This window comes from Danio rerio, chromosome 5 (genome assembly GCF_052040795.2).
Source record: "Danio rerio strain M-AB ecotype USA chromosome 5, GRCz13ab, whole genome shotgun sequence".
Taxonomy (NCBI): domain Eukaryota; kingdom Metazoa; phylum Chordata; class Actinopteri; order Cypriniformes; family Danionidae; genus Danio; species Danio rerio.
Genome location: NC_141025.1, coordinates 40,737,102 through 40,764,683, shown reverse-complemented (window position 1 = coordinate 40,764,683; position 27,582 = coordinate 40,737,102). Strand labels below are relative to the sequence as shown.

The 27,582-nt window shown below is 34.2% G+C and overlaps 1 protein-coding gene and 1 long non-coding RNA gene across 29 annotated transcripts in view; one reads left to right on the top strand and one right to left on the bottom strand.

The window, feature by feature from the left end:
- LOC147844083 (uncharacterized) overlaps nucleotides 1-27,582 on the top strand; it is a 209,768-nt gene that overhangs the window by 118,327 nt on the left and 63,859 nt on the right. For 13 of the 28 annotated variants that reach the window (XR_015491479.1, XR_015491469.1, XR_015491485.1 and 10 more), the window contains 2 exons: nucleotides 39-68; nucleotides 7,262-7,367. This is a non-coding gene — a long non-coding RNA (uncharacterized LOC147844083). Of the gene's footprint in view, nucleotides 1-38; nucleotides 993-1,255; nucleotides 2,934-5,024; nucleotides 5,056-5,148; nucleotides 5,254-7,071; nucleotides 7,171-7,261; nucleotides 7,368-27,582 lie in introns of those variants that run through there. The other 15 variants (XR_015491459.1, XR_015491484.1, XR_015491472.1 and 12 more) reach the window with 5 other exon arrangements.
- fgf5 (fibroblast growth factor 5) lies at nucleotides 2,911-21,517 on the bottom strand. Its single transcript, NM_001009561.1, is given in 3 exon segments — nucleotides 2,911-3,267; nucleotides 18,029-18,132; nucleotides 21,301-21,517. Coding segments are annotated over 3 exon segments (678 nt in total).

The window sequence follows — 27,582 nt, the reverse complement described above, 5'->3', positions numbered from 1 at the left end:
CTAACATTCTTCAAAATATCTTCTTTTGTGTTCAACAGATGAAAGAACGTCATAAAGGCAATTAAATGGTGAGTAAATTAATTTTTTTAGTTAAATTACTGTATTTCTTAAGCTGTAATTTTTGCCACCATAGAAGCATACAGTTTTTCAGAAAGTTTTAAAAATTTTGAATGATAAAGCTTGTTTTCACAAACAATGTTCACAGTCTATTGGCAAACTTCCAAGCAGTATGAGGAAACCTTTTCATGTTTACCGCTTATGCAGACACCATTTGATGTGGATTCCTTGACGTCTTGACCCCTGTATTTCAACCTGTTTGATGAGACACATTGTTGTAAACCATTTTTCAGTGGAATGTCTGACCTTCACCAAACCCTGACTTTACCCCGTGGATCAGACCTTCAGTATATGGCACAAGCCAGCTGTCCTGTCAATTGTAATTCAGTCTTTAGACATTACCACTACTACTATCACTGGACGCTCAAATAATTATGAGCCGATTCAATCCATTTGTAGGTAAAGTATGCACAAACTCAACCCACGGGGATTAACATTTTATTTTCATTGAATAAGAAATTAACCCAGAGCTTGGGTTTGTACATATTTGACCCAAAATGAGGTTAAAACATCCCAGAATTTATAAATAAAAAAACAGTTCCTGTTGGGTTTTTTTTGTTGTTGTTTTTTTTCTTAGCAAAGAAAAATGAATCTTTGGATACAAAAAGACACATCCTAAAATGTAATTCAGTGTAACAATAGTTTATATACTAAAATTCTTATCGGCTTAGATCATGAATAATTTTCTGACTTAGTAAAATACTATGATTAAGGACCACAGTGGAGTCTCAAATTTTTAAACTAGTTGACGTTTTAAATATTTACACTTTGTACTCACACTAGGCCATCCAAACCGTGCCGTGGTATGTTTGACCTCCATTTTCGGGTTCATTTGACAAGTGTGAGTGCTCCGAATTGTGCCCAGGCATGGTTTGGTTGGCCAGCCCTGGCCCGGTTGGAAGAGGATTGCCAGAGCATGGTTTGTTTGGGCTTTGGCACAGTACGCTTCTAGTATGAGTGCAAATCATACTTGAGTGTGAAACTGAAGACCCAGTTTCACTTTTAAGGGACTGTTTCATCTAAATTTATTAATTATTCTTACCTATCAGTTAACTCGAACTGTCATAGTATGTTAAAGATACATCTTTTAAAAGCAAAGCACAGGTACACTTGATCTTTTTTAATGAGTTCTGGTCAGATTATGTTGTTTTATTTGTACATAAACATGTTACACTGAATAACAATGGAACATAATTTGACTCAAACATAATGTTGTCATGGCATTTTAATCAAAATTATTTGAAACATCCAAATAGACACTTTTAACAGCATTTAATTTGCCTTCTATGTATATCAAATTGCTTATTGTAAATTTCATTTGATGCAAACCACTAAATGGGATGTTTCCTCTTTGACTCATACACATATAGACCCTTTTCACATTTACGGGTTTCTCAGCAGCAGAGGTTGTCATAGTTGGGTAAACTTAGAGCGCAGTGAATAGGAGAGTACAACAAATTATTTTTTTACAATCCTATTTGATGTAATAATAAAAGAAAAGTGCCACGAAGCTGTTAAGACTTTCAGAAAAAAAAAATAATATAGTGTGAGACCGATGATCAGAAGAGAGAGTATTGTCAAATTTACTCTCAGTCCCATAGACTCTGCATTAGAAACATCTCGCACAAGCAGTAATTAGTTTTTTTGTAATTTGACGCAAAAATGATATACGTACATAAATACATATAAATGTACAAATGTTTTTTTTTAAAAATATTTTCTTATCTAAATATTATAAACTTTTAAGGATTTAAGATTATGATGACCATCATAAAAATATTGTGAAAAGGGTCCATTGATGGTCGGGAACATCTAATGCAGACTCAACGCTAATGGTAGTTGTGATAAAAGTACACCCTTTTAGGATTTCTGTTATTTCATTATATTTCCATTTCCCATGTGGTAGCCTTGTGAGGTAGACGATGTCCTCACAAAAAATTGTGAATTGTTTATTCCAAATGAACTATAGTTAAAAAGTAATGATAATTCATATTAATAATTAATGCTTTCAACTGTAAACACTAAAGATGATTTCCATAGTTTTTTTGCTTGACAGTTATAGGGATATTTTTTTATGGGTCAAACCGCAACTGTCTGCCATTTGATACACCTATATGAGCAGGGCTCATAAAAAACACAGAGCCGTCTCACAAGACATGTTTATCCTTGTGGGACATCGCTCTTCTGTGGAATGCACAGGGGTCATGACAGGATTTTACTTTCCATGACAGTCAGCAGCTAGATTGATTTTTTTTTTTTTTTTAGACGAACGAACATGTACTTGTTCAAAAAGTAGATACTTTCTTTCAAACAATTTAGCAGTCTATGTGCAATCCAGAAGCATTCAAAACCTTTTCATGTATTGTGCACTTTTTAAAAAATATATTTGCAGATAACCATCACAAACGTTATAATCTTAGGAGCTGGATAACTGTTTGTGCAAAAAAAAAAAAAAAAAAAGCTTGGAGACATAAATATATTGTATAAATACAGTGAGATATAATATAAAATGTAGATATATCTTGTAAAATCACTGAGGATACTTGGGTAAATCCTTATGTGAAGAGGAACTTCATGAAATGCAAAGCAGTTCATTCAATCCTGAAAACGTCTTGTGATTGGCTCATTCACCCCTTTGACTTGACGTACTGTACATGATGACTGGAATGCTCATGTCAAAGTTAGGTATTTTACCTAGAAGAGATTTTAAAAAGTTTATTTCAGCGAACCCATTTTCCCCATCCGGTTTGTCTTTTTGCAAGATAAGTCCATCTTTAAGTCAGCACTGCAGTTCTATCCGAATCGAAACTTTGGCCAGTACTTGACTATTGGTCGATTCTTCTTTGCAGTGTTGACTTTTGGTAAAGAAGGCTTTGAAGGATGCGGCGGAGGTTGTTTTTCCTCCTCTTTGTCTGTTACTGTGAATCCTTGCTCAGTCTTTTCATGTAGGTTCATCCTCGGCAGAAAATGTGTAGACACGTGTTGCGACTTCACTCTCGGACTGGACCCCATTTTTGCTTTTCCTCTCTTGTTGAGGGCCACAAACCACTCTCTACCAGTGCGATGGTTTTTGTGGATCACCGAGGCGTATGTGTTATAGCTGTTCTCCTGAAAGCGCTCTCTGAACTTACAGTCATCTGTAAAGCTCTCCTGCATGGGGAAGAGGGAGAATGAAGTTATACAAAAAGAGAAAATCAACAAGTTCAGTCTGATACTGATACGTCTGTGCATGTTAATGGTCACATTAAAAAGTCTTGAATCTTGGCGTTCAGCGTAGCCAGTGAGTGATCCCTCTGATGATCTGTGTTTGCACTTCAGCTAGAGCCCAGCTGCAATGATGTTTATGTAAGGTTAGGTTTCCTCTAATATTTGTACATCTTACTTTCAAATCTGATTATTACTTATACTAGTAAGAGTGATTGCAATACGCTCTTTGGATTTTTGCAAGATTGTGAGTATGTGCCTACAAGTAAAATAAATAAACTCTGGTTGCATAATTCACTATGGAATTAAATCACTCTTCTAGACAAGCAGTTTGTGTTAATATAGATACTACAAAACACCAGAGGACGTGTACAATGTAGCAGACGTGTAGTTCTCCTCTGTCATAAGATGATTGCGTCATGATAATAAATGAAAAAAGGGACTCTGTACTGCATGCATAATCATGAAGGTGATGGCATTCACCACAAAACAAGCAGTACGTTTACATGGACACCAATAATCCGATTTTAATACAACTAAGACAATACTCTGATTAAGAGTCTACCATGTAAATGCTGATTTTTGATTAATTTAATTCGACTAAAGTCATCTAACTAAACAGAAATTGGGTTGAGACATGTGGACTGTGCTGATTTTAGTCACATTATTGAAGTGCAGCACAGACATGTAAACACTTTAATCAACTATTATTATCATGTAGGATTTTTGCCACATTTTGCGACAGGATAGTCTATACACCCTCTGCTGAGTCAGTAAAGGACCACAGACACCTAAATCGCGAAATGCAGAGTTTTATTGCCCCCATATGGCGTGTGGTATCAAATTAAATTAAAACAACACTCCTCCAGTAGTTCATACTCGCATTCTATATTCCGTTTGTCACAGGGTCATGCATGAAATGTTTCTGAATGAAAGTGAAAGTGCCAAATTGCAGTTAAAGTTGAGAAATTAAAATGAAACACTCAAAATTACATGAAACCCTGGAGGAAATGTGGCTAGCGTGCTGACGCAATGACGTCAATCGAATGATGTGCTATAACATGTAAAACAGGATCATGAAAAGAACATTCAAAAAGCAACTCATCTAAACACCTTAATCAAATTATTGTCCTATTCAGATTAAGGCAAGTAATTCGTAAACATAGTCACTTGTAGAATGTTGTAAATGAAATAGAAAAATAAAGCTACAACAAATAGCAATCCGAGCTGTTAGACTCAACATTTTAACCATCAAAGACAATTAGAGAGACAAGTGCCCACCAATGATCATAAATTGCCTATTTTTAAAACGATGGCACTGCTGCGCGCACTCCATTATGCAGTGTTATATTGGTTATTTTGGAACAAAAAAGTTACATTTTAGGGTAGTCTGCCAATGTTGGAATAAATGAGATGTCCAATCAGATTAAAGCAATGGAACAGCTGCTTTACAACACATGTGTTATATGACCGACCATAACATGCCCTGAAACAAACTTAATGTCAAATATGAATATTTTCTAATTTACAGTATGGTATATGAATCATCTAATTAATGAATGTGATTTTTTTTCGTCATATAAAAGTGTATGATTGTGTGCATACTCATTAATTTTGTTTTCAGCTTAGTCCCTTTATTAATTAGGGGTCGCCACAGCAGAATGAACCACAAACTTATCCAGCATATGTTTTTTTTTACACAGCGGGTGTCCTTCCAGCTGCAACCCATCACTGGTAAACAACCATACACTTTAATTTACACTCATTCATATACGGACATTTTAGTATACCCAATTTAACCTTATAGCTCATGTCTTTGAATTTGAGGGGGAAACCGGAGCACCCAGAGGAAATCCACGTGAACATGGAGAGAACATGTAAACTCCACACAGAAATGCTAACTAACCCAGCCAGCGACCTTCTTGCTGTGAGGTGACAGCGCTCCCCACTGTTTCACTTCACTTGCCCCCATGTGCGCATCTTCTAGACAAGCAGTTTGTGTTAATATAGATACTACAAAACACCAGAGGACGTGTACAATGTAGCAGACGTGTAGTTCTCCTCTGTCATAAGATGATTGCGTCATGAAAATAAATAAAAATAGGGACTCTGTACTGCATGCATAATCATGGAGGTGATGGCATTCAACACCACAAAACAAGGAGTACGTTTACATGGACACCAATAATCCGATTTTAATACAATTAAGACAATACTCTGATTTAAAGTCTACCATGTAAATGCTGATTTTTGATTAATTTAATTCGACTAAAGTCATCAAACTAAACAGAAATTGCGCCCCATGTGCGCATTTAAGGATCAAAATGATAAATTCTGAATTCTTTTTTTTCTCCTTCCAAATGTCAAAATATGGTTGCAGAATCTTTATTTATTAATTAATATATTTATTTACTGCACTGAAGCAGCTGTACAATGCATATCCCCCAACCCCTGCCAATGTAATTCACAATTATATAATGTACATAATTCTACACCTCAAAAATGCAATTAACCCTCAAATTCACTTACCGGTCAAAAAATTATCCAATCATTAAAGAAGTTATAAATATTATTTTCTATTTTCAAAATGTCATTAGGACTAAAATGTTTTTTCTCTTAGGTCAATTGTGACCTGACAGCTATAAAACCATTTTTACACCACAAAAACTGCTGGCACGCACATGCATACTCCAACACACAGTCCAAAAACCAGACACAAAATAAGAATCTGCTGCTTTAACTTTTATGAATACTGTCTTGCTATTTTTTTTTTTTGTTTAGCATTCTTTAGCATTAGAAAATAGATCCTTTTACTTTAGTCAAGTATAAATGTTTCCTACTGATTAGGCATTGATGGAAAACCCCACTGATGAGGGAAAACCTGGACATTCACAGTTTATATGTTGTTATGAAAAATGGATTTGAGGATTAAAATAAAATTTAGCTGCTTTCTTTTAGAGCTTTAGTGAAGGCGGCTCATTTTTGACCAGTAGGAGAAACGGTATATACAGAATTTTAAGACAACAGGAGGGTTAAATAATTATTGTATCCTTTGAGCATTAATAACAATCTTTAAAGGGGCTATATCCTTCTAAAAGGGTATATGTCCACCTATGAGAACAGTACGCGATCGGCTTTGGTAATGTGCTCTAGTTTTACCACAGCAAAATATATGAAGCCACAGCACATCAATAAAGCTTTTAACACTTTGGGCACACAATAAGTAATTACTGTGCACACACTTTGTAGGATGCCACATTAGCAGCTGCTGGAGAGAGAACACTTTGTGGCCTGATTGAGTTTAGCCCCTCATAAAGACAGCTAATGAAAGCAGCACGCGGATTATAGACAGTGAGCCCCAGAAAAAGCATTGAGGGGGTTAGAGAATAATTGCAAGTTTTTCTTTTATCTCCCAGCTCAAAGTCATCAAAACCGACTTTCCAATCAAAGACTGTGGTGACTGACAGAAGCAGAGCTTTTGTTTGTGTGGGCTGAAAACTCATTAGGCTATAAAATAACTTTTTCTTCCAGGGCTCAGGAAAGCAGGACACTTGCTTTTTCATGGGCAATCTGTGGTTGTGTACTGGCTAGGGTTGACCAGATTTTAGGTTCTCCTTCGAGCTAATGTTTTTAAAGATTTGACCTACAGTACGTTTATTCTGTTTTATCACACGCAAGCTGATCATCAATTTATGATTCGAAATTCACTTTAATAGGACAATTTTTTTTTGTCTGTTATGTTTTCTTCAGATTGATGTCTGTCTGTTGGATGTGTCTGTAAAGGTCAAACCAGGCTCATTGGAAATAAGTGCTTCAGGCTGTATTTTTGTTAAACCTAAAATGTTTCAGGTGACAAACCCACCAGATGGCACCGTGTAGTTTTTTTTTTTTTGTGAATCTGAAATGTGTTACTTATGATACGTTTTGTTGTACATTTCAGATACATGTCCTTCTTGTACACGTCCATAAGAAGACAAGGCTTGTCATGCAGATAACTTAGCAAACCACTGACCTAAACCCAACCAATGGTGTTTTAAAGAGCAAAGGTAAGAGAAAGGTGCACTGTGCCCATGTCATTTTAACATTAATTTGACCTCTTTTGTGGAACTGTGCTTTATCAGTCTTGAACCCAAGCAATCTGCATTGCAAGTATGAACACTGGAAGTAAGCTACCTATGAAAATGCCAAAAGAAAAGCTGTTTATATGTAGATAGACAGGGAAGGCAAACATATAATCATTGGTATTTATTTGGTGTTAAGAACTCTGTGAAAATGATCTCTTATTAGTTGATAATATTTCCCTGTGAGAATTATTTGTGTGAAAAGGAATAAAGGTTTTTGTTCATCATACTGCATCATAATGATAATTCTACCTATACATGAAGTAAAAAAATAAATTTCACAAAAATCTAAGCTGGGGGCATTTTCCAATGAGCCTGTACTGCAACATCTTTGAAACTTTGTGTTGTGGTCAGGACTAACTCATTCAGGTCCAAACAAGTCTCTGTCTTGACTTGGACTCAAATCTTTTTTTGGTCTCGGTTTTCACTTAGACTTGAGTGAAGTAGCTTTGAGTACAATGCTTCAATTAAGTATTTGATAGTCACGGTAAATCGTAACTGCCCAGTGTTTCCAAATTTATTCATATTTGTATTAATTTATATTTATCTTTTCCAATTAAGTCTTGTGTAGGAGGAATGCATTTGCAATTTTATAAATCATGTGGTGTTTTCAAAATCAAACACGATATAAAGAACAACATAAAAAAAGAAGTGTAGTAGAAAAATTGCTGGGCAGTCTGATAGTATGCTGTATATCATTATTGTGGAATGAAATGTGTACGGTAAAATACATTTTCATTCCCTGTATATACTGTAAATAAATGGCATGGTCTCACCTGCAGCATGCATGAGGCTGAGAAAGACACTCCATGGGAGACTGTCAGTGTTACCAATTGTTTTATAATTTCAACAAGAGATCACTTAGTTTCAATATTTATACAAGAACTGTAAGAGCTTTTATTTTGTATCTTTTAAAGTAAAACCTGTTTATTATTTCTGAAAAGTGTAAAAAAAATAAAATAAATAAATTTATTTCCGTAGTAACAGGAAAATGATTCCTGTAATAATATTTCTTTCTTTTTTAAATATTTTCTAAATGATGTTTAACAGAGCAAAGAAATATTCAGTATTTCTGATAATATTTTTCTTCTGGAGAAAGTTTTATTTGTTTTATTTCATTTTTAATAAAAGCAGTGGAAATTTTTTTTTAACCATTTAAGGGTCAAAATTATTAGCCCCATATTTTTTTCCCAGATAGTCTACAGGATAAACCATCGTTATACAATAACTTGCCTAATTAACCTAACCTGCCAAGTTAACCTACTGTAATTAACCTAGTTAAGCCTTTAAATGTCACTTTAAGCTGTATAGAAGTGTCTTGAAAAATATCAGGTAAAATATTAGTTACTGTCATCATGATTCAGCTGACTCGTGATTCAATATGATTCACAATACTAATCTCATGATTCAGTCACAATTTTATTTAGTATACAAAATTATTTGAGACAAATTTAAGGTGAAGAGTGCTTACATTTTTTCTTAAATGCTGCACTTTTTTGCTAAATATAATATATTTTCTGCCATAACCAAACTGCTATTTAAAAATAATAATAATAATAATAATAATAATAATACAAACTAAAAAAAGACTCATTAATATGAACACTCAAAAACTGTGACTGTGCTGGGATTTGACATATTTTTTAAAGAAACATCAGCATATCTCTGTTTTCTGGCATAAGCTGAGGTCTTTGCACATTAACACTGTCCCCTGCTGATGAAAAAACCTTTTCACTGGGGATTGAGATGGGTGATGTGGAGAGGAAAGCCTTTCCTAAAGCAGAGGGCGGTGTGTACAGAGGTGGTCAATAGGCCCTCTGATCCAGGGTACTGGTCACTGGCATAAAACACTGATTATAAAAGGACTAACTATAAAGTAGAAAAAAGACAGGAGTTGAACATGATTAGGAAGGTGAATCATTACTATTTCTTGTATAATTAACTAGTAGAAGAATCAAATGATACACTTAAGAAGAGATAATCTTCAACATTTTTAAATATTCAATAATAATAAGCAAATTATTAAAATATGCATAAACTAATTTGAAAAAGAGAGGGTCAAATAATACCTGCTTCTGTAACAGAACAACTTTCTCTTTCAGTCTGAAAAACATTTTCACACTTTCGCTATGAAAACACTGATGCACCGTGTGAAATCCGCAGCACTCGTCGGAACAATGGGAGCTGCAAGTCATCTGGTTCGCGTGATTTGGCTTATTAAGTTTTTTTGCGTATTGATGCTGTGACAGTAGTTTTTCACTGTGCTGTCTGTTTATGTGCATCATATTTGTTGTTCTGTTAGTGTATGTAAACGTTTTTTTACAGTATTTGCACACAGTTTTATCTGGCGCACTTTACCGCTGTCATTTTACTCTGCCGCCCCAGCTCTTGCTCGCCGCTGCACTGTTGCCTACTATTTTCAATGAAAAGACGCTAAGCTCTGCCCGAAAAGTTGCTAGATTACGTCATACATCAATTTGCATATTACTGACATCATCACGTTCTACCGTTTTTGTTTGTTTAACAGTTTGTTTGTATTTGCACTACGCTTTATGTAAGCTTGTCAATTTAACAAAATTGATGGCTGTTCGAATACAGCATATTATTATAGATGTGTTGTGAATTTGCAGCAGGCTAATCTCTCAGATGTAATAATCTCAGACAAGTTCCGAAGCTCTTACTTAAAATATCTATTATTGTGAACAAGAAAATAATAAAAAGTCTAAATAAACTGTTAAAATAAATGACAAGCAGATCGGTTTGACTGTACAAGGGAAATACCTACACACTGCTGGTGCTAAATCATTGAGATGGGTCTGGCTGCAGGACTAGTGCAGTGCTATCTGGGCTGCATCCAATGCTTTTTAATGGGCTCACCTAACCCCACCCCTAACCCTACCCGTCAGTGACGTCACTTGCTCCATTTGAGTGCATTGTGTCTGACATTGCATCGCTGAGTGATGCAGTCTCAGCTTGCATCATAAAGGCTGCATCATTTGCCATCAGTACGCAAAGGGGTGATCTGCTGTCAGGCTGCAGGTGGGAGAGGACTGGGCTGCCTGTCAGTGCTTTGAGGCGGGGGAGGGGGCGGTGGCATCACCTGCAGCTCGTTGAGAAGAGTAGGAATGGTACAGTATGGACAAATGACAGTCTATAAAAATCTCTAGTAGCACAAAAAAGTAGCTAGATTTGTCGCTAGTTTTTTTTTTATTTGTCGCTAGGGGGGTCTGAAAAGTTGCTGTATTAGCGACAAAGTCGCTAAGTTTGCAACACTGCTGCTGATGTGCAGGTAAAGCGAGCTTGCGCCTGTAACCACAGTCACACAGCTGCCCCCTCTGTTCAAAACATGTATAGCGATTCATTCAACAATTCAACCACTTTGAATCGTCATATATTTGAATCGATTTTCAACCGACTCACTGTGAATCGTTACATCCCTAATATATAGTATAGTGCATTGCAAGCATTTTCAATGATAATTAAGTATTTAGTTCAATATTTGAGATAGTCAAAATTAATTATAACTAATTTAGTTACAACTAAAAAAAAATTAGGGTACATTAAGGTAAAACATCAAATGTTTCGTTTGAAGCACACAGGGATGTGATGTTAAGACTTAAAACTAAAATTAATAAGCATTAGAGCTACATTGTGATTCATAAAATGATTCTTGATCCAAATATGCCCGACAAGTTTTTTAGTTATACCCACTACATTTTAGTGGGAGTCTTCATAAAAGAAGTATTTTTCTTTCATTACCTAACAAGGCTGACTCAAGTTAAGTGAAGTCAAGTTAAGTCAAGTTAAGTCATGTTAAGTTAAGTGTGCTGTTTAGTAGTTTATAAACAGCTGCAACTGCAAACAGCTATGATGAATTTTGGCCTCACTCTCTAAAAATATATTTGGTGGGAAACTATATCATGAATTTAATGAGGGCCAGTCCCAAAAAAGAGGTCTTGCATAATTCCCAAACTCTGAAATAATAAAACTGTTCTGGATTGCTGAAGAGTGCAGCAAAGCAGAAAATGGTGCCATTACAATATTTTCTAAACATGCCAGTCACAACTTGACCCACCATAACTTCACAGGGGCTCTCTCCCCTAAATACGCTCATTTACCCCAAATTGACTGAACGTTTGTTTGATTAGTGTACATGGTTTTTGTCTTCTGGAAGTGCCTTATGAGCTGGATTTTAAAGAGCAGCCAGCTGTTGTAGATGCATCATTTAAGGACATTTTGAGAGGTTATTTTGACGTTGCAGGAGATACAGGAAATCATATATGTCTGTAGTTTGGTGTCTACGAGCAGGTGATGTTTTATTGTCAAGTTATGACGGCTTTCTTTGTCAAATAACATCTACAAACAATCCTCTCTTTAAGATTTCCCATGCTGTGTTACCTCCAGCATTGAGCTTTTGCAGACATGAGTAATTACATTTTGACACGGCAGATTTAATCCCATTCATAAGTAACAAGTCAGAGTTGTTTCCTTTACCTTGTGAGCGAGTGCAATTAAAAGTATGGTTCACCCCTCAAAAAATAAAGAAAGAAATAAAAACGATTTATTTGTTGTTAATTTCAAGATGTAGACTACTATTTTTTCTTTAGTGAAACATTAAGGTTTCGATAAAGAGAATTCTGAAAATGGTTTCTAAGCACATTATAACTGTTAGAAATATATTGCTGAAACACATTACAAAGACATTTTGTTTTCAGAAAATTTTGGGCAGGACAAAATCTGTGGCACAATAGAGTCAATGAGCATTATTAACAGTCATTTTTAATAGCCTAACTTCACTAAAGATAGTTGCATATTGCTAGCTTACATGAAAGCAGAAAAAAATCATTCTGCTGCAGACTGAGTGGGAAGAGGTCGATTTTCAAGTAGTCGGTCATTGTCCTCTAAATCAGATTCTAGCTCTAGAGGCTCAAACATTTATGGTTGTATAAAGCCAATTACTCTAAGGTTACAAGAGGTAGCATCTGTAGCATCTGTTTCGGTTGTAAACGGTATTTAACAGTTGAGGTATGGCTGCTTTCCTGCTAGTGGGCCTGGTTTCAGTGCAGCCACCAGACAGACTCTCAGCATTTGAGAGCAGAGAGACTTGATTATATTTTAAAAAGATTTTAATGACTATTTATTTATTTATTCATTCATTTATTTATATCATCATTAAAATTTGGCTCAGTGGTTAATAACACATTTTTTCTGTTAAATAAATAAATATCTCAGAACATATATTTTAATATCACTTTACCTAAACTTGAAAGACTTTCAGCTGAAACTGTGGTGACAATTCAATAAGGTTTTATGTAATGAAACAATTGGACTGTGAAAGAAATTAAACATTATTTGCTGCATTATTGTCTTTAATTCACAATCTCGCAAACAGTCCATTTTGTCAGCTTGGTGTGGTCTTTTAAACTAGCATTAATGTTATAAACATTGTTCAATTTGGTAGCACAGAAGATTTGTTCCACTTTATTTAGCAAGACATGCTGATGTCCATTGACTTTTTATGAATGACTAAGAAAGGATCTTGGTTTAACGCTTTAAGGCTTATGATCACACTGGTGTGATTAGAATAGGCTGGTTCCTGGAGTGTACAATCTTTCAGGTGGGAATAAAATGTTGAGCATCACACAATCAGCTGCTAAATTCAAATCTGTTCTCGTGTGGTGGCTTGTGCTGAAGCAGAGGAAGATGCGTGACTTGTCATAAATCATAATTTATCAGTGTTTTCAAATGTTTTCAAAAGACTTTTAAATACTCATACGTAGTAGTAGTAGTAAACATAACATTTATGATTTGTAAAATGATGTCTCAGGAGATGACAATAATAATTATTTTAACACATAAAAATGTGCTTTTAACATTACAAATGTGCTTTATTAGGTTACTAAAATATTACTTGGTACTTCTCTCAGTTAAACAACTACTTACTTTTGACATATTTCAGGAGAAAATTATGAATTACCATGTTTTAAATCCAGCAGCTATGCACACTTTGCTATGCACATATATAAACAGAATTGCTACTAAGTGGATATGTTCCATCTTTAACCGTTTTCTGTTAACTCCTGAGATGGATGTGCATGAAAACCAAATATTAAAAGGGTTTCTGAAATGCTCAGCCCATCTGAAACCACGCCCTTCAAAGTCACTTGAGCCCCTTTTTACCTCTTTTAAATGGTCAAACATTCCCAGATGACATGGGTGTTTTAGACGTAACAATAACACAGCTAAAACATTTGCCTGAAATCTGAAGCTAGAACAATAACCTCCATCATGGCAATTAATTTCAGAGCATATCATGGCATAATTTATATCATGGTAATCCAACATCAGAGCAGAATTTGAGACTTCCTAGACTTCTCCCTGTTTTTAATAAATGTGCACATTGCTGCAGCCATAATGGATTAAATATTATGATTATTCTTTATGCTGTTTAAACTTTTGAATATACAGTATGTTCCTAAAAATAGTCCAGAATCAGAATATCAGCTATTTCAAAATTTAATTTGTGAAAGTTTGTAAATATTTGCAAAAAAAACTACAACAAAAAAAAAATTTCATGTGATAAACTTGTAAACTTTAAAGCAATGTATTCTTATTGTCGATCACATGAACAAACTATGTATTTAAAGCTTATGAGAAAACGTTAAGCTAAAATTAAATATTCCAATGAAGAAAAAAAAATTGCTTATACCTTGGATGGCCTGAGGGGGAAATGTTTTTATTTTTAATGAGCTATCTACGGTGGCTGAAAGAGCTTAACGTGCTGCAATTTAAGAAAGCACATGCAGTTACACAAAACACCAGCAAATAAAAAAATGACTTTTATCAATATGACAGCACATGTGTTGCAAATTGGTCACAACACAAACAACTGAAGAAACGCGCAGCAAATTAGTCACAACACTTGCAAATATGCATATAACACAACGGAAATGCATCTAGGGGACCCCAAACCATGACGGACCCTGCCGAGACATGGATGTTTTTTTTTATTTATGTCGTGTAATCAAGATATTAAAACAAATGAAAAATAACTCACCTTTCAAAGACCCCCAATCACTTCACTGAGCAGTAGTAACGGCATAATAATACATCATATCTCAGCAGGGTTCTCATGATTTTGGGTACCCTAGAAACGTTTCCGTTGTGTTACGTACATATTTGCAAGTGTTGTGACCAATTTGCTACACAATTCTTCAGTTGTTTTTGTTGTGACCAATTGCAGCGTGTTTCTTCAGTTGTTTGTGTTAGGGTTAGGGTTAGCAACATAGGGAATCTGCAACATGTGTACTGTCAAATTGATGAAGATCGTTTCTTTATTTGCTGGTGTTTTTTGTGATTGCATGTGCTTTCTTTAATTGCAGTGCATTAAGATCTCTCAGCCACCGTAGCTATCCCTTTAAATGTGGTCTCAGAGCCATACACGTTTCATGGAATGGGAGATGGTTGCATCTCTGTTTCCCTCTTAGTTTCTCACTCGCTCTCTATTGTTTTCATAATAAATGCAGTGACCTCGTAAGCTTTGCAAAGATTATGTTAGTAATGGCTTGCTGGGTAGGTCACACGGCATAATGTACATCTGTCCCCTTTGCCATTATCACAGCAATAAATTGCCACTATGAAAACATCTAAATATTAAATATGACAGACAGTGCAACAAAATCAGACGCAAAGTCATTTGATACTCCTTTGGTTAGGCCGACTTGTCTACAGAGTGAAGTGCTTGGGGTTTAAAACCCAAGCTGACAGCTATTAAATAAGCCGCTGCAACTGTAGCTGGTCTGAGGAAATGAAACCCAATTCAAGTCTGACGGAGCCGCCGCAGCTGCTTTAATTACAGATGATGTCTGCAGCAGTTTGGAGGCTAATCCTCGGATTTATCAGACTGCTTTATTATCCGGCCCTTACGAGATTTCTCTAAAATTGTAAAACATTAATGTGAAGTAGGGTCCACATCAATTTAGAATATTTTGTCTTTTCAAAGTAATTTAATACTTTCTTTTTCAGCAAGGAAGTGTTTAACTGTTAGTGACAGTATAGATAATTACGTATAATGTTGCATAAGATCTTTTATTTCAAATAAATGGCTCTAACAAAGAAGAATGCTAAAAGAATGTATGTAAAAATATGTATGAATTGAAAGAACTACTTTTTATAACACTGACAATAATAATAATACCAACAACAACAACACATTTTAGCATGTTAAAATGATTTCCTGAAGAATTATATGTCTCTGAAAACTGGAAAAAACTGGCTGGTGAAAATTCTGCTCTGCTATCACAGGAATTAAATTTAAACATTAAAAGAGAAAAAAAGTTATATATATATATATATATATATATATATATATATATATATATATATATATATATATATATATATATATATATATATATATATATATATATATATATACATACATACACTTGTATGTACATACATACATATATACATACATACAGTTGAAGTCAGAATTATTACCCCCCCCCTGAATTATTTGCCCCGTTTATTTTTTTTCTTCAATTTCTTTTCATTTCTAATAACTGATTTATTTTATCTTTTCCATGATGACAGTAAATAATATTTTACTAGATATTTTTCAAGACACTTCTATACAGCTTAAAGTGACATTTAAAGGTTAAATTAAATTTAAAGGACATTAACTAGGTTAATTAGGTTAACTAGGCAGGTTAGGTTAATTAAGCAAGTTATTGTAAAATGTTTGTTTGTTCTGTAGACTAAAAAGTTAGCTTATAGGGGCTAATAATTTTGTCCTTAAAATGTTTTTTAAAAAATTAAAAACTGCTTTTATTCTAGCCGAAATAAAACAAATAAGACTTTCTCCAGAAGAAAAAATATTATCAGACATACTGTAAAAATTTCCTTGCTCTGTTAAACATAATTTGGGAATTGTTTAAAAAAGAAAATAATATTCAAAGGGGCCTAATAATTCTGACTTCAGCTGTATTTACCAAATTATGTGTGACAAAGCAAGGACATTTTCACAGTATTTCCTGTAATATTATTTCTTTCTTATTTGTTTAATTTCGGATAGAATGAAATCAGTTTTTAATTTTCAAAAGCCATTTAAGGGTCAATATTATTAGCCCCCTCCAACAATTATTTTTGGATTGTCTACTGAACAAACCACTGTTATACAATGAACCAAATTAACCTAGTTAAGCCTTTAAATTGACCTCTAAGCTGTATAGATGTCTTGAGAATTATCTACTCAAATATTATGTACTGTCATCATGGCAGAGATAAAATAAATCAGTTATTAGAAATGAGTTATTAAAACTATTATGTTTAGAAATGTGTTGAAAAAATTTTCTCTCTGTTAAACAGAACTTTGGGGGAAAAAATAAACAGGGAGGCTAATAATTGAGGGGAGCTAATAAGTCTGACTTCAACTGTACATTAGTTAACACTTTTTCTACATTAGTTAACACTTTTTGTTGCTAAGTATTAGCAGATACTAATTAACACTAAAAATATACATTAGTTAACACTCTGATTTGTGATGCAAGTTTTTTTTTAATTTACACTTTTATATTCAATTTTGTCTGTAAATTACGTTAAAAAAACTAAGTAATAGACTACTAATAATCTTTTCTGATATTGTGCAGATTTTTCTCACTATATGTTCTTTCTATTAGACCCTTTTCATATTTCTGGATTTCTCAGTAGCGCAAGATGTTATAGTTGGGAAAACTTACAGCGCAGTAAATATGAGAATACAACAAATAATTTTACAATTTACAATTTTACATTTTACAATATTATTTGCTCAGTAATAAAAGAAAAAACTCCATGATGATGTTATAAAGACTTTCAAAAAAAGAAAAAAAATTGTGTGAGAGGAGAGGATGACATCAAATTTACTGTCCTGTCCCATAGACGCTGCATTAGAAACATCTCGCATAAGCAGTAATTTGTTTTCTGTAATATGAAGCAAAGATGATATACTACATGCATAAATACATATAAATGTTCATAAGTTTTTAAAAAAAATCTAAGTTTTAAAAACTTTAAAGGATTTAAGATGCCGATGACTGTTAAAAGCATCATAACAGGCTTGTGAAAAGGGTCCAAATGTTGTTTCAAACTACTATGAGAGTGAATAACTAAGAGTGTTAAACCATTCTCGTTTCAAAAACCAAACCTGAATACAGATTCTAGTTTTTATCTGTTTCTTAGTAAGTCCCTGTTCTTACTTCTTGCATGCTAAGTGTTCTTACAGCTGCCCAAACTTTGTTTACACACATATTGATTTCCTTCCTTGAAAGATTATCAGCTACCCCAGATTTGTTTTAATCTGCTCTTCCCATTAACACATGCAAATAAGCTCTGCCTTCTATCAGACAGTCCAGACCCCTGCAAAGCCAGATAACTCTGAAACTGCAGTGTGTTTATGCACTGTTTTGTGCTTCAAAAGTCTTTGTAGAGCCATATCGCAGTAATCCGATATTTCCTTTAGAAGGTGTTGGAGAGTTTATTTAGCTCGTTTGCAGTTGGTTTGCAGTTCAATGGATGTATGTATTAGTGTGTTTGATCAGACTTACAGTGGCATGAAGCCTTCCCCTCTTGTTCATGGCTAGAAATCGGTTGCTGAAAACCCCTCGGATACCTATAACCCCTTGAGACACGGCGAACAGCTCCAGCACACCTAGATAGAGAAAAACACATTGATGGCCGATGACCTTTTTGTACTAAAAGTCAAAGGTCAGTATTAGGCTATGTTCAAACAGCAGCAGAATACAGTTGTTTAATACAAGAATTGGTTAGGAAATTGTCAACTGCATTTTTAAGGTGGTTTACTTGGATTTAAAATGCAGAGTCATATAAAATGTGTTTTCTGTTGTGTTATTGACATACAGTTAAATTCAGAATTATTAGCCCCCCTGTTTATTTTTCCACAATTTCTGTTTAACGATAAGAAGATTCAAAAAGATTTCAACACATTTATAAACATAATAGTTTATAACATAATAGAACATAACTCATTTTTAATATTAATTAATTTTATATTTGCCATGATGACAGCACATTATATTTATTAACAAGGCAGGTTAGGGTGATTAGGCAAGTTATTTTATAACGATGGTTTTGTTCTGTAGACTATCAAAAAAAAATATATATATATATAATATATATATATATATATATATATATATATATATATATATATATATATATATATATATATATATATATATATATATATATATATATATATATATATATATATATATATATATATAGCTTAAAGAGGCTAATAATTTTGACCTTAATATGTTTTTAAAAAAAGTAAAAACTGCTTTTATTCTAGCCGAAATAAAACAAATAAGACTTTTTCCATAAGAAAAAATACTATTAGACATACTGTGAAAAATTCCTTGCACTGCTAAACGTCATTTGGGAAATATTTTAAAAATAAAAACAAATTTCAAAGAGGGGCTTAAAATTCTGATTTCAACTGTATACATTATGTATGGAATGAGGTTTTCTATGCTGTCATCAATTTCAATTTAAAAATGTATGTCACATGCACAGAATGATCTGCAGTGAAATGCTTATACAACCAACCAACAAAAATAAATAAAAAATAATATGAATAAAATTCTTAAGTTATGGAGTATAATAAGAAGTAAAACAGAAATTTTAGATATAAATTTAAAATAGAACAAAATATACCATATTTAAGCTTTAGATTTGAAGAATATAGCAGAAAATAAAACAAAATAAAAAAGTAAATAAAAACAAATCTTAGCAATACAAACAATAACATACACAACATACAAAAAATGACATTGGCTGTTTGTTCAAACTACGTATTCAAAATAAGATGAACCAACACAATTCTTGAGTTTTTTTGTACAACTTAATTGTTTTATGTTCAATCTAATTAAATTTGTCAAAACTAATATGTTAAATTAATTCCTTCAAGTTGTGCCAACAGACACCAATTGTGTGGAACCCAGCATTTGTACAGTGTAGAAGTGTTTCTAATAAAGTGCTTGGTGCATAGAGAGGAAAGAGTGCATTCTACAGGTGGTTTGTAGTATCCTACAGCCTGTGGCTGTATATTGTACTGTAAAATTTGTTGCACAATTTTAAGTTTTACTAATTTAAACACTGTTGGAACTGGAATGTGCCAATGTACTGCATTTAGATGTAAATAAGATATACAATTTGACAGCTTTTTTTGAAAGTGTAAATTTATCAACTCTCAAAAATGACTCAAAATAGGGATTGGCTGAAAGGAGAAAACATTTTTTGGGGTGGGTGGAGAGCAAAGACAAAAATATCTAGATTTTTATTATTTTTTTTTGCTGTACATATGGCAGTAGAAAACAGGAGTACATTCAAACTAACTTTTTGAAAGCACAAGTTAAAATCTTTATGTTTTGTGTTGTTCTTTCATTAGAGATACAAGCATCATTACGGAGTGAAAAGCGAAGAGAATTATACACAAAACACATGTGGAACGTAACAGGTTAGAGAGGAGGATTGAGTTACATGTACATAGACATTATTCTATTCACTTCTGATCTACGTGTACCAACAGTTTGAGAGTCACATCTATAGCAAATATGTTGAATTTCACACACAGACTGTAAAAAGTTTGTATTAATTTTTTGTTTACTTATTTTCATTGCAAAAAATTCTAGATGCACTAAACACACTGTAAAAACTTTGATTAATAATTTGATAGAGGGGGGAAAACTATCTTAGTGGAACTAAAATACTTGCTTTGGTTTAAATAAGTTAGCAAATCTATACTTTGAAATTTATTTTAAAACATTAAAATGCAGTCAACAGTCAAGATGAATAATCCTGACTATAAACACAAATCTAGACTCTGTTATTATATATTTAAATTTGGGTTATAGGTAGGGCACCTAACCAAATAAAAGTAATATTCTGAAGAAGAAAATAATAATACACTGCAACATACTGTAAAACACACTAACAACCTATAAAACACCCCGCAAGAAAAAGGAATGTCATTGCTACAGTTTTAGCTGGTGTACTGACTTCATTAGTTTCAAAAATAGGCTTTTCACAGATTTTACAAAGCCTGTTATATTGCTGTCAATATAGAAGATCATTGTTTGTCGATGATGAAGATTGTATGTGGGATTCAGCCTTTAAGGGCAGTGTTTCAGGTCAGTGATGTTTGCTTTCTAAATATTCTATCTGGCAAGTGGACTTAACACCCGCAGCCAAACTCATAACAGTCCATTTTACGTTAATCTAATTTTGCTCATCTGTTTGACAGTAGACCCTCTAAATAGACCAAGTACTATGGTATGTGTACCGAGCTATTCAACCATTAACAGAAATCTAGTGCATGGCATGTTAATGATGCCACTCACTCCAGCTTTCAGCTCACTAGCATTCTGATCTCAGCCGCTGCACCTGTTCCCATACCTGTAAATAAACAAGCCTCTCCAAACAAGACACTCACACAATCAGAGTCATAATTCATTCGGCCAGCTCAATCTACAACATCTACTTGTGTTCTGAGGAGTGTTTTCTTATTTTATTCACTGTTCATCAAAAACCTGCAGTGATTCTGTGTAAATATCTTGCAAGGTGATGCTAAACTGTTAAACCGTCAATGCCTTTGAATCATTTTAATGATACTTTTCAATCGTTTTAATAATTTATCAGCGTTATAAATGTAAATAGCCACAAAAAGACATTCGTGTTAGTTTATTTCTAAGAGAAAAAAAATCAAAGGAAGGAATCTGCAGTGTGGAAAAGAGATCAGTCAGTCAGAAATGTGAACTTCGCTCTCCTCATAACCATTGGTAAACATGTAACTTACTTAACGAATCTGGTTCGTGGCTCCCGTTGACTCTTCCATCGATGTGAATCTGAAGGTGGAAACCTATTCCAACTCTACAGTACAATCTGCCAGTCCTTCGGCCAGATACGCGCCCTTCCTCGACAAGTTGGTGCTCCAAATACGCGCGTTCGCGTCCCGTAAGCTGTGCAGAGCGCGGCAACTGAAAGAGCAGCAAAAGCAGGAGAGGAACGTTCATTCTTTCCAGAGAGCGCTAGGCCACTTCCAGCATTTTTGCCGCTGTCCCTGCGCACTGAGGTAACGCGCTGTTTTACTGGTGGGCATTACCCTCGGCTGCAGGAGCTGGAGCAGATCTGCTGGCAAAGGGATATTTATATCACAAATGATCTCACTGCTTGATGCGTGCCTGAGATGTGCAGGACGCTCTCTCTCATCCTCAGTTTGTATCGGACGAAAGTTCACACCGTCCTGAGACCTATATTTCGTTGAAAATGAAAGCGTGGACAGAAATGCGCTCTTAAACGCGGGTCCTTTGCTGATACTTAATGATGTTCGAGGTGATACAAGGTTGAAATCTGCTTTACAACGCACGTGGTGTGTGTTTTGTTTTCATTTGTTATTTTGAAATGAGGAATTTACATGTGCTCTATATGTAAATATAGTTTATTCAAGCAAAAAGTACGAAATTTTCTCAGTTTTTTGTGCAATGATATTGACTCAACTTTGAGTGTTATGATTGTTTAATCTGAAAACGAAATGGGCTCCTGCGTATTGGTTAACTTACACTGGATTTTGTTTGGCATAACATTGATTATTGATTAATAAAGCATATTGCGATTAAGACGGTTTTCCACAATAATTTTTTCACAAAAAATTGCTACAATCACTACCAGAAATTCTAAATTATATATCTATATATATATATATATATATATATATATATATATATATATATATATATATATATATATATATATATATTACCTCAAGACATCTTTATTATATAAGAATCATGTGTTTTTGTAGGCTGTTAGATAAATTTCTCAAAATAAATCATCCTGTGGAAAGAGTGACGCGTTATGCATTTTACGCAGGAGAGAATATGTATGCCATTGGTTGGACGATCAAAAACCAATTGACAGTGAGAGGCAGTGGTCAAAAATGTCTTTCCTAAATTCTGAATCTTGATGTCCAGGTAATGCTATTGCGCATAATTAAGCACAAACACGAACTTGTCAGCATTAACTTAAAAAATGTTGATAAAAGCATAATTTACATGTATGAACTCGTCAGTTTTTGTTTTTCAGCTGACTAGAACTAGGTACACAATCTATATATATATAACTATATATTTTTTAATTGTTATTAACCTATTTATACAGAAAACATTAATAAATATCTGTTTTATTTATTAATTTACTAATTTTATTGTTATTTCTTATCGTTTATATTTGAAATTTGACTTTCTGTACAGTATGAAGTGATGACCCGACAACAGTGGTAGACATGCTGAATCATAGAAGGAAAAGCAACAGTTTTATCTAATAGTTTTTAAAGTAGGAATATTATCAATGCAAATGTTGTTTTTTGATTTATTTGTTTATTTACTAAGTATGTTTACAATTATTTTTGTTGGCATGTTTCCTCCTATTTTTAAATATTTAGGATGTGGTTTTCAAGAACGTCAGCAGGCAAAGTGCATGCATGCATGTTTTTTTTTTTTTTTTTTTTTTTTTTGGGCCTAATGCCAACATGGATTAGTTTAAAGTAGCACATGTTAATGACAACTTAGATCAACCAAAATGTATTATTTAAACAACCAATATGTTGCAATTTCATTGGGTCCTTTTCATTGGCCCTCTAATAATTAAACAATGGTAATGTCAAGGCCAGTTGTTTTAATACAGCTACCTGCTGAGTGAAAAGCAGCACTACATGCTTTCTTTTTAAAGGACAGCACAGTGGGATTTTCACTGTTCCTTTTAAAATGAACAGAACACATGAATTTCAATCATCATTATTATCATCATACAATATTTTGTTGGATGGTTAATTGTTAATTTCAGGATTTTAGAAATGTCATAAAAAATCTGAAAATGCTGTGTTTACTGTAGAATTAGTAAATAACTATACAATGTAGCTAACATCTTATGTGATGTTTTATTCTAGCAGTTAGATCTTTAGAAATAAATAAAAAGATGCACACAGCCTCAAGTGGTTTCAAACCAAAAGTAATTTATGAGAGAAATTTGCAGGTTTTCAGTTTAAAATATGTCCAAAATGACAAAAAGGTTAAATACATCATGCCTAAAGTTTTATGTAAATGATAAATTCACATAACAGATAACAAAGTGTGAATGTGGTTACTTTTTTCAGCTCTTTATTATTAGTCGTTTAGTTGACAGGTACAGTTGCTTGTCATTGCAAACTTGAAGACCAATGTCTTTTTTTAAAAGGCACATACATAATATGCGCTCTTATTATCTTGTATGCATGATCCTAGAGCGTTTGTAATTTTTCTCACAGCATCTTAAGTTACCTATGTGATGGCTGCCTTCAGTAATTTGAAAAGGAATGTGTCGGGAAAACATTACGATCTTAATCATTAGATAAATGACTGAGATGTGGAGGTCCGTGATGTATTCTTCTCTTTGTTTCACTTGCTGAACAACATGGATTGATCACTTTAATGTAAACAGTGCAGACTGTTTACCTCCCAAATTGTAAAGGCCATTTGTTTGTGTTGGACCCTCCAGTAACTGCAGTGAGGTAATACACCAGATGAGTATAAACACCAATGATCCTGATTGATTCGTCAACGATCCTGGCTTTTAAATACTTTTGTAGTATCATGTAGGGCTTCCTCTCTTGGGGAAGAGTCATTTGTTATTGTTTTGGCACTAGTGATCATTGTCTGCGAATTAAGCTTTTGAGTAACAGGGGAGGAGATGAGTTTTCAGGTACTGCCACAAATGACAGCATCTGGACAGTGTTAAGACTGTCTGGCCTGTTTAAAGATCGCTGCCCAATAATTTTGTCTGCTGGCTGATGGGTTTTAACACATATGCTTAAGCTGTATTGGTTGTGCTGTCTGAGGCTGTATGTTGTATATTATGTACCTGCAAAATTTGTCACAAGAAGTCAAATATTACCTTAATGAATGTGCTGTATAATTCTGGATAAAGTGAGATTCTATTTTTGTGTTGCGGTTGTTATAGAGATTGTACTATTCTGAATAAACAATCAAACATAACAATTAACAAGATGCGGTCAGTTTGAAATAATTTGTTTATGAACGGTTCTACAAAGACTTTGCTTGTTTTGTTACTGGTTAAATCTGCATTTTTTAACAAATCGATTGAATCAGTATCTGGGTTACCATCATGTTATTGCAAAATTTGAATTATCGCATGATACACTTTAATGAGTGTTGTCACGATACTGGAATTTAGTACCAGTTAGTACTGAAATTAAAAAATGTCCATTTCCCACTAACATTTGAGCGCTTTTGAGTGCATTCTTAAACAACGCTGATTTACCATTGTGTTCAAGTGCTCAACAGATATGACTTTGATTGGCCATGAAGGTCATCAGTTCACTGAAATCACTGCTGTTTACTGAGTGTAACTACAAATACAGTGACACTGGAGCATTTTAAAGCCACGAAGATCAGCTTGTCTGTTTATGAGCTGGCATTCAAGCGATCTCCTGATGAATCGACTGATCTTCATGGCTTTTAAATGCTCTAGGGCTATATCTTGACGATCCTTTACGCAAAGCGCAAAACGCAGGGCGCAAACACTTTCAGGGCATGTCAGAATGCATTTTTGCTAATATAAGGATGGTCTAAAAGGGTTAAGTTTATTTTCTTAATGAGTTAAAGGTGTGTTTTGAGAATAAACCAATCAAAGTCTCATCTCCCATTCCCTTTAAGAGCCAGTTGCATCGCGCCATGAGCGAGAATGAGAGATAAATGATCTACTTTCACTTTCGCTCTCGTGCATAGGGAAACCTTTAAGCACAGACATCAATTAGCCTATAAATAATTAATTTTGTTTGTTAAGCGCAAATATTTGTTTCAAAACTATTTCTAAATTCAGTTCTAATTTCCAGCAAACGAATAAATGAACAATAATAACGAAGTGTGGTCAAAAACCTTTATATCCAAATACACATGCTGTGCCCCATATGGTCTAAAATCTGCAGGTGGGCAAATCTAAGCGTGTTTTTAATAAAACAAATATTCATATGCATATAATAAATAATACTGCTAATAATAATACCATTATACAAAAGCAAATTGTTATGAATGAACTGAAAAAGCCTCCCAAGATGAAAAAGGCATAAAAGCAGGGGTTTTTTCATATTTATGTAGGCTAGAAAATAATATGTTTTGTAATATTTGAATCCTTTATATTTATATCCTATATATATTCTTATTATATCCTATATATATCCTTAATATTAAAATTTTTTTCATATGTAAAGATATTTGCATATTTGTTCTACATCTTGTGCGTATTAAGCAGTGTGTAAGCGAGGTGCAACTCTGCGCTGGAGTTTAGACCGGGTTTGTTTTGGTCTATTGAAAAATCTATTATAGTTTCTTAAAATAGCAACGCGCCAGCAATGCGCCTCAGAACGCCTTCCTTTTTAGACCAGAACACAATGGCAAATCAGCACAGTTTAAGAAAGCACTCAACAGCGCTCGGTTTAGTATCGTGACAACAATACATTAAATTATTTTTTAAAAAATAGAAAACAATGAAAAAAATTTTACACTCACGTTTGTGAGTGGTACTCATGTACCTTTATTTCTGAGAGTGCATTTGCTTGCCTAGTTTACTGTTAGTTACTACAGTAGGTTACAAACTCTTCAATCAGCTGTTCTTACATTTTTTTGGAAACGCACCTAATTCACATTTGGGACTTTTCATATTCTATTATTGCCATTATGACGGAAACCTTGCAAATGAGTGTTTATATTAGTTGCCATCTACTGGTGTAAAAGTGTAACTAATATTTAAAGTCATTCATTCATTTTCTTTCTGGCTAAAGCCTGGTTTATACTTCTGGGTCAAGTGATCAGCGTGAACCGCGGCACATGCAATGCGCGTAGCTGTGCATTCATACTTCTGAACGCTGTTTGTGTTCCTCTGCAATAACACTTCCGAAACGCCAGCTGGTTGTCACTGGTGTTTTGTTTTTTCTGATTGCTTCCTCAATGTACAAGTGGCTCAAACTCGCTCATTTTGAGGCAGGAACGGGCGGACGTGGAACAACTTTAACCATAAGGTAAACACAAAGCAACAGTCTCTATCCAGAGCTCCTTGTAAACAGTCGACACTTGTAAACAATCACTCCAACGGACTCGCGTGGCTCTTGGTCCCGCCCACACTCATCAGCGTTCCTAGCCAACCAATCACAGAGCTTGCTCTATGCGTCGTTGCGTTAAATTTTTTGACAGCCGCGCCGAGGGCTATGCATCCATGCGTAGGCTGTGCCATAACGTATGGTGCGCTTGATAAAGAAGTATAAATCAGCCTTTGGTGCCGTTATTAATCTATACTTTACTGCCACAGCGGAATGAACCGCCAACTTATCCAGCATGTTTAATGCAGTGGATGCCCTTCCAGCTGCAACCCATCACTGGGAAACACCCATACACTCTCATTCACACACATACTGTACACTACGGACAATTCACTTATACCCACATGTCTTTGGACTGTGGGGGAAACCGGAGCACCCAGAGGAAACCCACACGAACACTGTGAGAACATGCAAACATCACACAGAAATGCCAACTGACCCAGCTGAGGCTCGAACCAACAACCTTCTGCCCACTGTGCCACCACACCGCCTAATATTTAAAGTGTCCAATTAATTTTAAAAGCCAATATAAAAGTCAATTTGTCATTTGTTAACACTTGATTTTTTTACACATTTTGTTCATCTATTTGATTTAATTATGTGGTGAACACACCTTGGTGAACAAATCAAACAAGATGCTTTAAAAAGATGGTTCTCAGTCTTCCAAATGAACGCCGGTGCACTAAAATATAAACACAACACTGACCAAATACTTCTAAACTAACCAAAAACGGGACATGATGTCATATTGCCATAAGTACACTCTAAGGTTTTAGAAGTCATAGTCACATTTAAATGATCAAATCAACTTAATTATTATTTTGTGGATACAGAAGACAATTTTGTTTACAATTCACTCTCGATACTTTGATGACTGACAACATGGCAACTTTAGTGTTTCATGTGTCATGTATCTGCTGTTTTTGCTCC